We start from the raw sequence: 14455 nt of genomic DNA on the forward strand, positions 1-14455 counted from the left end.
AGTTCTACAAGCTTCTTTTTCTTTCGAACCAAAGAGATTAGTCAAGGTCAACTTTTCGTGATAAGCCTACACCCCTTGTTCATTGTATCCGGACACGCACTCCAAACTCCAGTATTCTATTCTATAGTCTTTAGGTCCTCAGCCGCCTATATTGACCCATGCCTCCTCTCGCATCAAATAGCAAACTTTTCTGTCTCTTGTTACTTGTAAATTTTCTTGAGATTTTTTAATAAAAAAATTTGTTCCAATTAGATTATGCATGTTTTTTTAAATACTTGTATCAATACAATTAGATTAGACGATTCCAACTGGTTGATTTTGTTGGGATTCGGGAGAGAGAATCACCCTTCTTTTTTTTCCTCTTTTCTATGATAAATAAAATAAGGTTTTTGATGTGAACTTATCGACCCCACAACCATTGCAAAAAATAGTTTCCATTAAAACCTTACTATAACTATCACCTAAACCGCTCCTCACTAAGTACTAGGAGAAAGATTTCTACCTTCAAACTATAACCCCATGTGATGAGAATTCAAATCTGGAATTATAAAATCCATTTATGAAAATGAAAAACTCACTGCTGCATCTAGAAGAGAAAGGGATGGAAAAGTTTCCATATGCATGAAAGTTTTTCTTATAACGGGGTTTATGCTCTACTCATTTGAATTATAAGGGTGTGTTTAGATACAATTTATTTAGTTGAAATTGAAAAATTATTTCTAAAATTACTGTAAGCAAAAAAAAAAGTTGATTGAAATAATACAGTGAAATCTATAAATAGTGTCAAAAAAAATATAATGAAACTCATAAATAATAGCAAAAATAAATTAAATAGTAAATTATTTTTCATTTTTACCCAAACGCACACTAAGTCTTACTTTCTCCAATCTCGGCTTCATAGTAGTAACTTTCTAATACCAAACAACCAATTATGCATACATATTAGTACTCCTTAACTCCTTACTAATATACTAACTTCAATAGGGCTGCATAAAGATAAGTGGCACCCAACCCAAGCCACCTCGATCCTACTGGCCATTGCAAAGTAGAATATGGGATGCCAAAGTTTGTCCATGGACTTTTAAGATCCAACCATGGGAGGATGCAACACTTGCTACCTTCTCTTTTTCAACACATTACACCTACCAAGTCTAATCAACGATCCAAAGAGATGCGATCTTCCTCACACTACCCTTCTCGCAAACAAATCTAATCAACAATCCAAAGAGACCAGTTAATCAAATGGAGTCTGGCAACAACTTTTTCCGGTACCCCAAACACATTGCTCACCCTAGACTAAAAGATAAAAATTCTTAACTTGCATTAAATGGGAGATAGCTCTTGGAACTAGTACAAATAAAGTGAGGCCAAGAGAGAGGTAAGGAAGGGAACGGTATAATACACAGTATTGCTTCATTGTAGGATATGAACTGTTTTGAGACTGACAGCGAAATCAACAAAGGCAATTTAGTTTCCTCTAGACTTGAAGAAATATAAATATAACTTAATATATATAACTCTACGACGCTCTGACATTCCAAACACTAATTCCAATTAATACCTAAACAAGACGGCTTATACAGTACCAGATTTTAAACATCTAACGACATCAATAAAGATATATAAGCATACATTAAGGGGTTTATCCAACAAGAGTACCCACACTGTTCTTGACCGAACCCCACCATTGTCATTAGTAAAATTAGCTTGAACTACACAATATTTTTAGACAATTCCAGAAGTATGAAAGATTGTCTACTAACATGCCAAAACAATTGTTGCATTTCCCTTTCCCTCCAAGCATTTTGTATAAACCCTGTTGAAGGCAAAGGAGAAACACTGTATGTCAGCAATTTTGGACGAACATGCGTATAATTCCCAATCTTAATCAATGAGATTGAGAATGCACTATATGTCATCTTAAGCCCCTAAACCGAGGGAAAAATATGGAGAAATAGGTTATATGTGTGCTGAAATATCATTTACTTTCTGTTTTCAAGTGAAACTTTGTTTCAGAGCACATACATGCATATTTCTCCAGACCATAATCTTTTTTGAAATCTAGCTCATTCAATAAGGGAAAAAAACAAATAAATAAATAAAAACCTTTTAAAAGTTTCCATTTTCATCACCTATCAGGCTATCACCTACATACTGAAATAACCTTTTGGCACAATGGCACTACTACACTAAGGCATCAGTTCTTGGGGTAAATCATACACTTAGTAATTATATTTGGAAGTGATTTAGCATCCTAAAAAAAAATTCAAATAAATTTAAATCATTCCCCCCTTTGTTTAAAAGCCAATATTTGGCTGAGCACAAAAACCACACCATACATGTGCTAAATACATGCATTATATTTCCAATCTGGCCATAACATGTTCACAAAAAGAGTGTAGTTATAACTGAAATGAAAAGTGGTGAATAAGTGGAAATACAGGTAAAGAGGAAGTTCGCTTATAGATAGGGGTGACCCCTATTGATGAAAAAATGAGGAAAATTTACTAGAGATAGTTTGGTCACGTGCTGGGGAATGGGATTCACGCGCCAATGAAAAGTGAATTGATCCAAGCCAAAGAACAGGAAAATGTAAAGAAAGACCTAAATAATATTAGTAATAAATGACATGTTAATTAGGGAAGTCACAAATAATATGATTTCGGATAAATGTGACTTGAACCCTGACTAGTCTATTGAGAATCCATAGCTGACACCAAAATTTTGAAATTAAGGCCTGGCCATTGTTCTAGTAGTTTTTGAGATTATCATCCTCATAGCTTATTCATCACCTATTAAAACCATCTTTTGAAATAATGTAACTACACTGAATCATCAATTCTTGTGGTAAATCATACAATTGCAAAGTTAATTTAACACCCTAAAAAAATTCAAATAAAATTTTACACTATCTTGCTTTCTTTAAAAGTTGGTATTTGATTGTGCACTAACACACCTAAAGCAATTTGATTTTCACAAGATTTCATTTCTTTTCCTGAATGGATTTTAAACATAATTTGATGTTCACTATATTATATTTCCTTTCTAGTGTGCATGGCAGTACTACCAATACAAATGGTGCCATAAACATACACATTCCCCGCAATGTCCTAATCTGGCAGTACTATAAATTCAAAGAGATTGCACCTGAGAAAACTTACATAATCTAAAGCCTCAGCCTCAACTCAAACTGGTTGAAGGTAGAAAGACTCTAATGAGTTCTTTCACAGTGATATGTTTCCTACAGGTGGGGCATTTACTCTGCGCACTTATTGCAGTCTTAATACATGTCTTGCAGAATATGTGACCACACCTTGTCGACATTTCCTCAACTAATGCGCCCATGCAAATTGGACAGCTAAAAGTAGGCTCCTTTGGTGGTGGTGGAGGCGGCTTTAGCACCCTCTCTCTCTGCAAATAAAATATTAGAGTCAAACTTTAATCCCAAACAGGCAGACCAAAGCACATCAATTCTGTGACAACTATTTAGCAATGCAACTCTAAACAAATCAAACAGTAGAAGCTCTAAATTAAACAAAGTTTAGATACTTCTTGTCCACAATATAACTTGAAAGTCCAATAAGTATTATATTGAATGGCTCATAACTAGTGTCTAACATTCCAAGAAGAAAATGGATGCATCATGAACTCAATCTGGAATGGCTTTTGAAATCACTTAAAACAGAAATTTTATTAACAATGTGGAGATCACTTACTGCATCTGTGCCATCAACCATGTCAAACATGGCATCAAATGGTGGCTAGATGGTATAGGTGCCCGCACACATTCCAGATGTGTATGATAAAAAGAGATGCATATTCAACTTTCATAGGCTTATTTGTAAGTTATGAAGCATACACCAAGATGCACTGCATTAAATTAGTTTCAAAGTTGCAAAGGACATGTGTACCTTACAGTTGCAATGTCTCGTGAAACAAAACCTTAGATCAGATCAAAATCAAGCATATTTAGATGCAGACCCAACTAACCAAACACATTCTTGTAAAAGACAGGCATTCAACTTCGTTGTAACAAAAATCATTTCTGCGATACTAACCACTTTTTACTCCTTGAATTTATTACCAGTTTAATGGACCCGAAAGCCATACACTACATGTATTTTAACTCAAGAATTTTTACAGCAATGGCAACTTCAGTTATATTACTTAAGCCATTAGTTTTATTTTTCAAAAAAAAAAATGGGAACATGTAGATATGTCTTCATTACAGAGATGAGGATAAAAGTTTCAGCAAATACAGGAACAGAGATATAAAAACGGAAACATAAACCATTACGGTCAACCCAAAAACATAAAATTAATAATTAATCAAATGATGATAAAATAATATAACATATAACAAGAAGGATTGCTATTACCGTAGAGCTGCCACTGCTTTCCAAATTAATAAAATCATCACTATTGACAATTGCTGGGTCCGGTGGAGCTCTTCTACGCTTGCGATTATTCTGGGTAACCCTAGTCCTTTCTTCTGTAGTGATCCAAGAGAGAGAGAAAAAGACGTGAGTAACGCTTGAAATACCAAATAAATATATGGATGCAGCTTAGAACAAAATGACCAATAGCCAATTTGGCAGCAAAAACATAATAAACATAGAGACAGAATGGGGCAACTATAAATTGATAGAAGGTCCAGCTCATTTGGTATCAAAGGCTCTTTAAAGATAGAATCCTGAAAAACAAGGCCATTCAAATATAAATAAAGAATTAATCAAACATGTTTTTTAAATTATATAGGGTAGTCAAATATAACATTGATCGTTTCTGTAACTCAAAACATAATGCTTCTCTCCCACCAAAAGCACACAAGAAATAAGGAAACCCCAGGATTCTACCCTTACTTCTCATAAGTTGCTCAATTAGAAATAAGTAAGTTCCATCAATGGTACAACAGAAAGTAGTGACTCAAAACAAAAACACAAAATGCATATACACAGAAGAATGGTGATGAAAAGACTCATCTCTCTAAAGTGTACATTAAATCCAACTACTGATACCCTCTTTGTATATTCAGCTCCCCTTTTAGCTATTTTCTTCTTTTATAACTATGATAAAGGAAAGGGCAAGACAGAAAGAAAGATTCTGTTTTCTTTTTGTCCTACAGAAAGTCAATCCTGTCATGGCAAAGGCATTATTATATATATAAAGAGCATAGTTTCAAGGGAAAAATAGAACAATAACATCTTAGGCCAAAACCTTCAGGATATCAGCTATGGACAAGATCATCAATAGACCAATTGAGATTAGCCACTAGGGGACACCCCAACTTCTATCTAACAGAAAGATTCATAAAAAAGTGACTAAATTTTACATTGATCATCAACGTGTCACAACCCTCTTCCTTGTTTCAAACTTGGGACGACTGATTGGGGGGAAAAATATACAACACTAAGTACTGTATAGCACAACAGAATAACAGAATATCCATAAGCCTCCAACTATGAAAGAGCAAAAATAACAGAATTAAGGTTACCTAATTCTACATCCACAACAGTCCTCAAATGGTTCCTTCTGGAATTGTTTTTGGCCTAACAAGAAAAATTACAGAGTTAGCAAGATTAGTTGAAAAACTATTGAACCACAAATACTTAAAAAAATAAAATAAAAAATAAAACAAAATGTAACAAAATGACACAAAACCAAAGAGGCATACTTGAGCAAAAGCCGTGGGGGAGGATTCAATAACATCATCATCAAAGGCTTCCACATCAATAGTAGCAGGTGGTACAGACTGACCCACTTGACCAGCTTGAGTTTCATTATGCCCCACTTGAGTCGAAGTCCCCTCCTGGTCCCGATTCTCACTAGGTGGTGCACTGTTGAGGTCTAAATCCAGTCCTGCCTTCCTCCGACGATACCCTCTTACATGAGTCCCCTTGGCCATCCGAGTGCTCATGATAAAACCCAGAAAACCTAAAGCAGAAGAAAAATATCATCTTTTTCTGGAATGTACATACTAGAAACATGTTTGTTATCATGAATTCATAAAAGCAGTATAGCCATTCCCTCAAGGCTACAAATTATAATTTGCATCTCTTCAAGCAGAAAACCCTATGTCAACGTTGGAAGATAAAACCCACGTCCCCAGAATGCCTATATCTATGTTTAGAGCTTTGACCCAATACTTGGCATGAGTTGAGTTCAAATTACACCCCAATTGTTATTGAGCCACTTAATAACTTTGCTTTAAATAAGGTTTTTGACAAATCCGTCATTTGATTACATTCTCCATATACCTTCAATGTTTGAAGATGATGATCAAAGATCAATAACTATTTCATCGGTTATACATAGAACATTAGATTATGAATTGATTAGAAAGACCATATTCGATTGACATGAAATTCGATGTACATGTTACAAACAAAATAGAACTTACAATCCAATGATGAGGTTTTCAAACTATTAATCCAACAAGCGTAACATGAACCTAACTCCTTTGACAAACAATAAAATCATACTTACTATTCACCCCCCATAAAATAATTAACGAATCTTTTTCTTTTTCAAAATCCCAAATCAACCCATTCACGAATATGCACGATTGATCCCATAAAACCCAAATAAAACGTAGTCCTTTCACGATTTCTAAAGTTCCAAACACCTAATCTGTACATTTATGCCTACATCACACAACCATCATTTCTAACTCATTGCTACTTCTCCATAACCCAGCAACACACTTTAAAAACACAAACTTTATTCAATTTCACATACACACATCAAAAAAAAAAAAAAAAACTAAAATTCTAAAACAGCCCAAACTCTGAGCTTTTTCCCAGAACTTTCTTGCTTCCACAATCTCCAAAAAAAAAAAAAAAAAAAACCACTAAGAAGGTCAACAAAATCAAACTAAAGCATAAAAAGATTATATTTTTTTGACAAAATATAATCTTTTTTTTTATTTTAATAAGCAAAAATCAAAGTCAAACAGAAGTTTCCAATTCTTGATTCCACTTTAAAAAAATTCAAAATTTTCCTTACATTTTCCAGATACAAAAAGCTCAGATTAGCACTGAAAATTCAATCATCCAAGAAACAAAAAATTCGAAATTTCACCACGAAATTGAAAAGCCCTAAACACAGATACACCAAAAATCGAAACAAAAGCATCCAAAGTAATAAAATAAAAAAATAAAAATAAAAAACGCAAAACACAAAACACAAAACCCTAACCTGATCAATTAAACACAATGCGATCGAATCAAAAACCCTAGCCGATTAATTGAAACTTAAAATCAAAGCAAAAAGCGAAAAATAGAGATTCGAATTTGGAATCGGAATAAGAAACCGTACCTTTACTCTGCGACTTTTTGAGAACCAAAAACCAAAAATGTTTTAAAAAAAACACTTAAAACTTTTTTTTCTATTTATAATTTTTTTTTTAATATTTGTATTTTTTTTTTTTTTAGTGAGAGAGAGAGGGTGTCATGTGTGTCTGAGAAATGGGAGAGGTATATATAGGGAGAGAGAGAGAGAGAGAGAGGGGGTGAGTTTAAAGTGTGAACCAGGTTGGTCGGTGTGGGCTGAGGGGTGACCACGTGGCCCTAGATCTGTAATTTGGACACGTGTTGTGTGTACAGTGAGAGTATACGCACAAATCGTGTTTTTCTTTCTTTCTATCACTTGCAGTGGTGGTGGGCGTCTGTTAAGTTTACTTACTGTAATTTTGAAAAAATAAATAAATAAATAATCATTTCTGAATTTTGGAAGGGAAAAATGAAATTTTTACATTTTTAAGGACATGGATTACAATTTTATGTCATCACTTTTGTTCATAATTTTGATATGGTTAAAAAAATTAGAAGTCTTTGCGTGTAACAGTAAAAATAATTATCCAATACTCATAATCAACTATTTTTTTAAGTTGACGTAAAAGTTGTCAAATGATTGTAGAAAAATTAAATTGAATAATGTAATTTCTTATGCGTTTCGATATTAAATTTCTTTCTTTTTTTTATATTTTTGTTAAATCTATTTCAGTAAAATTTTGAATAGAACTCTTAAATTATTATTTATAATCAAGGATATTATATGATGGAATTCCTTTATTTTTTATTTTTAGTTAAATTTGTGTTGTAAGAATTTCAAATAGGTTTCTTAAATCATTATTTATAATCTAAAATATTATCTATATTAGTAACCTTCAATTTCATTAGTAGATTCTACCATTGAGAGTAAGTGTTAGACCTCTGAATGATTTTTCTCATCAAAGGTTTCCCTTCATAACTACATTGTTGTCACATTATATTTCTGTTATTGATTGCTGCAATATTGGTTCTGTGCGAGGATTAATTTAATCTAAATCTCTAAAGCATAAATTGATTAATTATTGATTAGTATTAAATAGGTAAAAATAAAATCAATCAACAAGGGTCTAAACAATCTAACATATTTGAAAGTACCCCTCTTCCCCAAAAAAAAAAAAAAAAAGAAAGAAAAGAAAAAAGAGTACCTCAAATTGAGCTTTACTAGCAGCCACACTTGAAGTCTATCTTAACCTTGTGAGGCATTCCACAGGGTCATCATGAACGGTAGATCCAAATCTAAGCAAAAGTGCCCTCACAAAGGCATCCTATTTGCTGAAGACCCCTTTTTCTTTTGCATTTTAGAACTAAACCCATTCTTCTTTATCCTGAAAGAGGCATGAGAGTCTTTTGATGTACTTGTGTGTTGTAGTACTAAAGATCTTTATTTTTTTTCAAAATTGTAGTAATGAATAATCAATTGGCCTTAAAAACCCATCAAGATGGATTTTCACCTTTGAACTTGGGAAACTAATGCTTTGTTTTGTTGAAAAAAAAAAACCTCATATATGTTTGGTTGATGTGAAAAAGTGGAAAGAGGAAAAACACTTTTGTTTGATTTAGAAGAAAATGAAATGATAGAAAATACAATTTATTTAAATTTACTTTCATACAATTTTTTTATAAAAATATTTTATATGTATAAAAAAAAGTATTGTTAGGGTAAGAAAAAATACCAAATGTTTGATTTAAGAGAGGAAAAACGCGTTCATAGTAGAAAAGGAATGACGAATGAGGTAGATGGGTAATTTCATATCAAACCCCTCTCCTCTCCTCTCCCCATTTTCTCTCCAATGTAGAGGGTAAAGATTTTGGTAAGCTTGAAGAGAAAACAACTGGGCTCCCACCAAAATCTCATCCCCCATTTTCCTTTCTAATCAAACACCCCTCTCACCCAAAATGGCAAAATCCCCTATTATATTTTCCCTCCTTTTCCACCCATCTTAAATCACCCCATTTATTGCTATATGAGACAGGAACTTGATCTTCTTTTCTGCCACAATCTATAAGCCACTTCGCTGAAAATTGACACCAGGAATGAAGTGGCAGAACTGGATTATATTCACTTCAATGAAATCAGGTATTGCTTTTTCTTAATGGACTAAATAAATAAAATACCTACACTAGTGTCCATACTCTTAATGCTTAATATAAAGGTCAAAACACAGTGTTGCAAGGATATTTCCTGAAAATTCGTTAATGAAAAGGCTCAGTTCACCAAGCATGTTTTACTCCTACACCTGCAATTACTTCCACGGGTTATATTGCTTCATACAATACAATTATACAGATATATGATTAAATGAACAAGTAAAACTTCTTCTTTTTCTCTGAAAGTTAGAATGAAGCTATTATACATTAAAATTAACTAGATTCAAAACATGTCCAATAACAGTACCACTATTAGGTTTCTCTCAGGACTACGCAAAAGCATCTTCACAACATTTTTAAAACTTGGCTAATGATATTGATTCTTTAAAGAGAAGAAGAAAAAGTCCCTTACCAGAAAACTATTGTTTCTACTTGCAATTGCCAAAGCAATAAGAAAGTAATAGACTATGTTGACACTAAAAACCATTGCAATTGCCAGAGCTATTGGAAAGTAAAAGATTATGTTGACACTAAAAACCAGAGACCTTAAAAGTAAAGTGGCATAATGGGAGATTCTCAGCTTATTGCAGACATTCGTGTGCTGTTCACTTCTGCAAGTAATGATAACCAATTAACCATTTTGTTTTCTGCTGAGTTAGCATAAACTATAATTTAGCGGTTGATGATTCTCTTGCCAAATGGGCTTCTATTACAACAGGTTCCTGATGCAAATAGGTCTTTCTGAGGTAGTTACTACTAATGCTCTTGGTTCAGCTCCCTATTCTTTTGTATGTTTGTCTTTCTTTTCAATGGTATATCCTTTTCTTACAGCCACCACAATAACAAATACAGACCCTTACACTATTGGAAGTGTTTATAGAAGCAACAAAGAAATTACCATTCTTACCCTTTTGACACTGTTGAACACGTAACCAAAAGCAACACAAATGCGCGTGTGAGGGAGAGAGGAGGGATTACTGTTACCCTTTGAACATTCATATTGATCACTATTAATTTCACCAAGAAAATGGTAGTGTAACATAAGTGCTGCTTCAAGAAATATCCTCAGTCATTACCTTCTATTAGCAAGACTCAGTGCACATCTCATTCACTTTCTGATGAGCAAATGTTTTACTGATTTCAATTCAAGTTTTTGGGCGGAATACTTCAATAGAATTCAATCAGGAAAGACATGAAAACATACAAAAATGAAAAATTCAGCATTGCACAATGGCGCTTGAAGAGTTAATTATTAGAAAATTAATGGAATAAGTTTGTCCAGAAGACCACTTTTTTCTAAACTGGGGCACCCATGTGTAATGAAAGATATCATATGCCAACATGGAAGAAATTCACAAAAAGGGCCTGAAAGCAGTACATTACATATCAGAAAAACTCAGCTGGTCAACAGTTAAATAATAATCATGATAAAAACAGAAGTAAACTTTGTCACACAAATAATCTGAAATGCTATAACATAAAACAAAAAGAAAAATGTTCAACAAAGCTGAAGGGTTGTGTTAGACATACATGCTTTATAATTGTACATCAGAGTTTTTCTGTCAACCTGACCATAAATGAATTAACTGCAGCTGCATCCAAGAATATCCATGAAGAATCGAACAGCTCATGGAAAAATTCCGATCCAATCTCCTCAGCTGCATTTCTAAATGCAATTCCAAATGCATTTCCTTGAACTGCCCCAAGTCGAGGCTTCCCACAAACTCCTACAACCAATACCTTATTGGGCTCTTGTGATAAGCAAGCACAGAGCAAAGGCTTCATTCTTGCTCCCTTCTCTCGCAAGGCATCCATCAGAAAATAACAAAATTTAGTCAATGCCTGGGGGTAACCCAGCAGCTTTGTATCCACTGAATCTTCAAGCTTTAACCACCGGAATTTTCTTCCACTTCTTATACAACCAGTCTTAGTTATTGCCGTGCTTCCTTGCCTAAGAATTGCCCTCTGAATCTTGATTGCATTTTGCATTCCAGCTTTCAGCTTATCAAGGTTACCCAAGGACAGTGCATCATAAGCTACACCAAACTGCTTTGAAGCACAAGAGCCATCTGTTTTGACAAATGATTCAAGCAGTGCAGTAACCCCATATACTACATCGGCTGCTGACACCCTTGAGCGATAACCATGTAACCGCAAGAAACTCCTGTAGTAGAAATCAGTAAGTCCATACTCAGGTAAAAACCGTTCAAACTCATCCTTCATCTTCCGCTTCACTTCAAGATTCATGTACTGAAACTTCTGTTGGCAATCCACAAGTGCAAATCCCATACGGGCTAGAAGCAGCTTGAGCTTTTTCATTCCATTATCACTCCATGTTTTCAACTTAGTCGCAATGTATGAAGAGCACAACATTGAATCAAATAAAGTCCACTCTTGTAACAACATTAGTCTTGGTTCATCTTCATATGCAATTCTAGATGCATTGGGAGCTCGAATCTTTGTCCCATCTTTGAGGGTCACCGAATTCACTGCTTCCAAATTCCCCGAGCTGTTGACATGCTGCTCGAGCTCCATAACCCCAGCTTGGTACCTCTCATCAGTTAACCTTTCATGAACAAACTGATCCGTCAATGAAACACAAGCCAACCAAAGCAACTCATTCGTGTTCTTCCTCAAAGAATGAGACAAATCATACATCAAACACCCAGAAGGCTTTCCATGAAAAGTACCCATATGATAATACTCTTTCTTGAGCTTCCCAAAAAGCTGAACTGGATCTTCCTCATTTTCTCCCGCAACCTTCCTCCGCTTCCTCGATCCACTCCCATCCTCCTCTTCCTCACTGTCACTATCATTCTCATCTTCACTATCCAACTCATCAACCTCATCATCACTATTCAAATCACTAGCACTCGCCAAAGCCGAAACATCAAAATCATAAGCCAAATCAGCCTGGTGCTCATCATCCTGAGTATAAAGCACAACCACCCTATCATTCTGATCACTCAAATTATGCAAGTGAATCGGCCTATGACTATCCACCACAAAAACACGCGCCACGGGGCCTAAATTCAGGATCTTCCTTAAGTCCCTATGGCACCCCCAATTGATCAAAAGTATAGAGATGGGCTCATCAGAAGAACACAGATTAGGCCCGGCATACTTGTGAATCTCCTGAAACGAAGAGACTGGGTAACAAGCATACCGGATTGAATCAGATTCAAGGACATGGAAAACAATCTTGAGGGCACAGAGTGAGTCCACATCAGAGGTTGATGGGAATATAAGCAAAGGAGAGTATGAAGAAGCCGTCACCGATTCGCGAAGCTTTGAGTAAAACAAATCAACCCTTTGCTCCCTCACCATAATCACTCAATTGGGTATACAGATTTGAAGCAAAACCCAACACTTTCTGTACCCAATTTTTTTTTTGAATGAAACAAAAACCCAAAATTACTCAATTGGGTACACAGATTTGAAGCTGTTTTCAGCTTAAATCACATAATTGCTCAAGTGGGTCCACGAGTTTCAGAGAAAATAGTAGATTTTCATAAAGAAACACCTGCAACCTATGAATTTCAAGCAAAACCAAAGCAAAAAAACCCAAAATCAGAACAAAATACCCACAAGCTGTTTCTGCTATTTTTCACATAAATGCTCAACTGGGTCTACGAATTGCTATGTGAGAACAAAGATTTTAAGGAAAAATAAGAAATTTTTACTGAGAACCCAATTCGTTGAACATGATGGATTAGCTAATTAAGCGATTTATTGATGAATGTATAATAAACCTGTGCTAATTGTTAATTAAGATTCAGAAACAAAGCGAAAGAGAGAGAGAGAGAGAGAGAGAGAGAGAGAGAAGCATTTGCTAGAAATTAAAGAGAAGAGTTTTGAAATTGAGAAGTACCTGAGATTAGTAGGAATAGGAAGGAAAATTGTGGGGCTTTTTTTCTCTGTGTTCAGTACTAGCTCCAAAACAATCAGATCTGATAGAGAGAGAGAGAGAGGTTGTAAATTAAAGTTGTGAATATTTTGATTTTGAATTTTGTTAGAAGAAGAAGAAGTTAGAAGTTTGGAAATGTTTTCAGTGAAAATTTTGAATGTTTTTGAAACGACCGCCAAATCTTCGCGCTTCTTTTGGGATTGTGATTTCGCGTGTCTGAACTTCATTTTTTTATTTAAATTTTATTTATAATTTCTTAATTACAAATTTACAATGGACATATATGCTGAAGTTGAATCTTGAAAATATATGGGGATGTTTGGTATATGTGTTTGAAAACATGTATTTTGTTGTATGAAAACATGTGTGGAAATATGTGTGGATAAAAATGTATATGTAAATACATGTAATATTGTTTAAAAACTGAAAATGTGTGTTTAAATGGGTGTACCAAACACCCCCTAAGACTTTTACCAAAAACTTTTATTTTAATAAATTATATAAATCAAACTAACAATATCCTACAACAACTGTTTTCATTTGATCGATAAAATAAAATATTTCCCATCAAAAAAATAAATAAATAAAATATTTCGTATGAAATATCATAAATTTTATATATATATATATATATATATTTGAGTTGAGTTCAAGTTACACCTAATATACTCTAAATCGATGTTACACAACTTAATTTTATTTTGATTAGACGTGAATTTTAATAAATCTATCATTGGATTAGATTTTCTAATTATACTTTACAGGCTTGTAAAATTTCAAAATGATTATAAATCAATAATTATGTCATTGATCGAATTTTAAATTTCAAGTTTTTGTATTTAAAATTATTCTTAAAATATGGCCTTTTAAGTAGTGTAACATTTTTTTTTAAATTACATAAGGTGTAACTTCAATACAACCTTATATGCTCATAAAATGTACGTCAAATTTTATAAAAAAATAAGATATTATTTAGTATTTGGTTCATAAACTCATTTTTTATACATAATTTTAAACTATAAGAACTTTAAAATTTAAATATTTGATCAATGGCATATCTATTGACTTTTTCATCATCTTGAAAATCTTTAAGCATAAAAAATATATGAAGAAAATATAATCCAACAGT

General features: G+C 33.7%; 2 protein-coding genes across 2 annotated transcripts; both read right to left on the reverse strand.

The window, feature by feature from the left end:
• Positions 1 to 1535: 1535 nt before the first annotated feature.
• On the reverse strand, positions 1536 to 7476 carry LOC126699146 (uncharacterized). The gene is made up of 6 exons (XM_050396792.1): positions 7318 to 7476; positions 5675 to 5934; positions 5495 to 5549; positions 4380 to 4492; positions 3162 to 3411; positions 1536 to 1816 (listed from the first exon to the last, which is right to left on the reverse strand). The coding sequence occupies exons 2-5, from the start codon at positions 5915 to 5917 to the stop codon at positions 3181 to 3183; spliced, it is 642 nt and encodes a 213-aa protein (XP_050252749.1). The 5' UTR covers positions 5918 to 5934; positions 7318 to 7476; the 3' UTR covers positions 1536 to 1816; positions 3162 to 3180.
• Positions 7477 to 10864: 3388 nt separating this feature from the next.
• On the reverse strand, positions 10865 to 13444 carry LOC126699148 (uncharacterized). Its single transcript, XM_050396795.1, has 2 exons — positions 13291 to 13444; positions 10865 to 12949 (listed from the first exon to the last, which is right to left on the reverse strand). The coding sequence occupies exon 2, from the start codon at positions 12744 to 12746 to the stop codon at positions 10968 to 10970; it is 1779 nt and encodes a 592-aa protein (XP_050252752.1). The 5' UTR covers positions 12747 to 12949; positions 13291 to 13444; the 3' UTR covers positions 10865 to 10967.
• Positions 13445 to 14455: the final 1011 nt, after the last annotated feature.

This window comes from Quercus robur, chromosome 9 (assembly GCF_932294415.1).
Source record: "Quercus robur chromosome 9, dhQueRobu3.1, whole genome shotgun sequence".
Taxonomy (NCBI): Eukaryota; Viridiplantae; Streptophyta; class Magnoliopsida; order Fagales; family Fagaceae; genus Quercus; species Quercus robur.

What these genes read in the sequence shown, in the direction of transcription:
- LOC126699146 (XM_050396792.1), bottom strand. Translation starts at nt 5,917, where the DNA reads ATGAGCACTCGGATGGCCAAGGGGACTCATGTAAGAGGGTATCGTCGG. An exon ending in CCCCCACGGCTTTTGCTCAA is followed by an intron (nt 5,550 to 5,674) that starts GTATGCCTCTTT and finishes TTTTCTTGTTAG; the next exon opens with GCCAAAAACAATTCCAGAAG. An exon ending in TGTTGTGGATGTAGAATTAG is followed by an intron (nt 4,493 to 5,494) that starts GTAACCTTAATT and finishes GGATCACTACAG; the next exon opens with AAGAAAGGACTAGGGTTACC.
- LOC126699148 (XM_050396795.1), bottom strand. Translation starts at nt 12,746, where the DNA reads ATGGTGAGGGAGCAAAGGGTTGATTTGTTTTACTCAAAGCTTCGCGAA.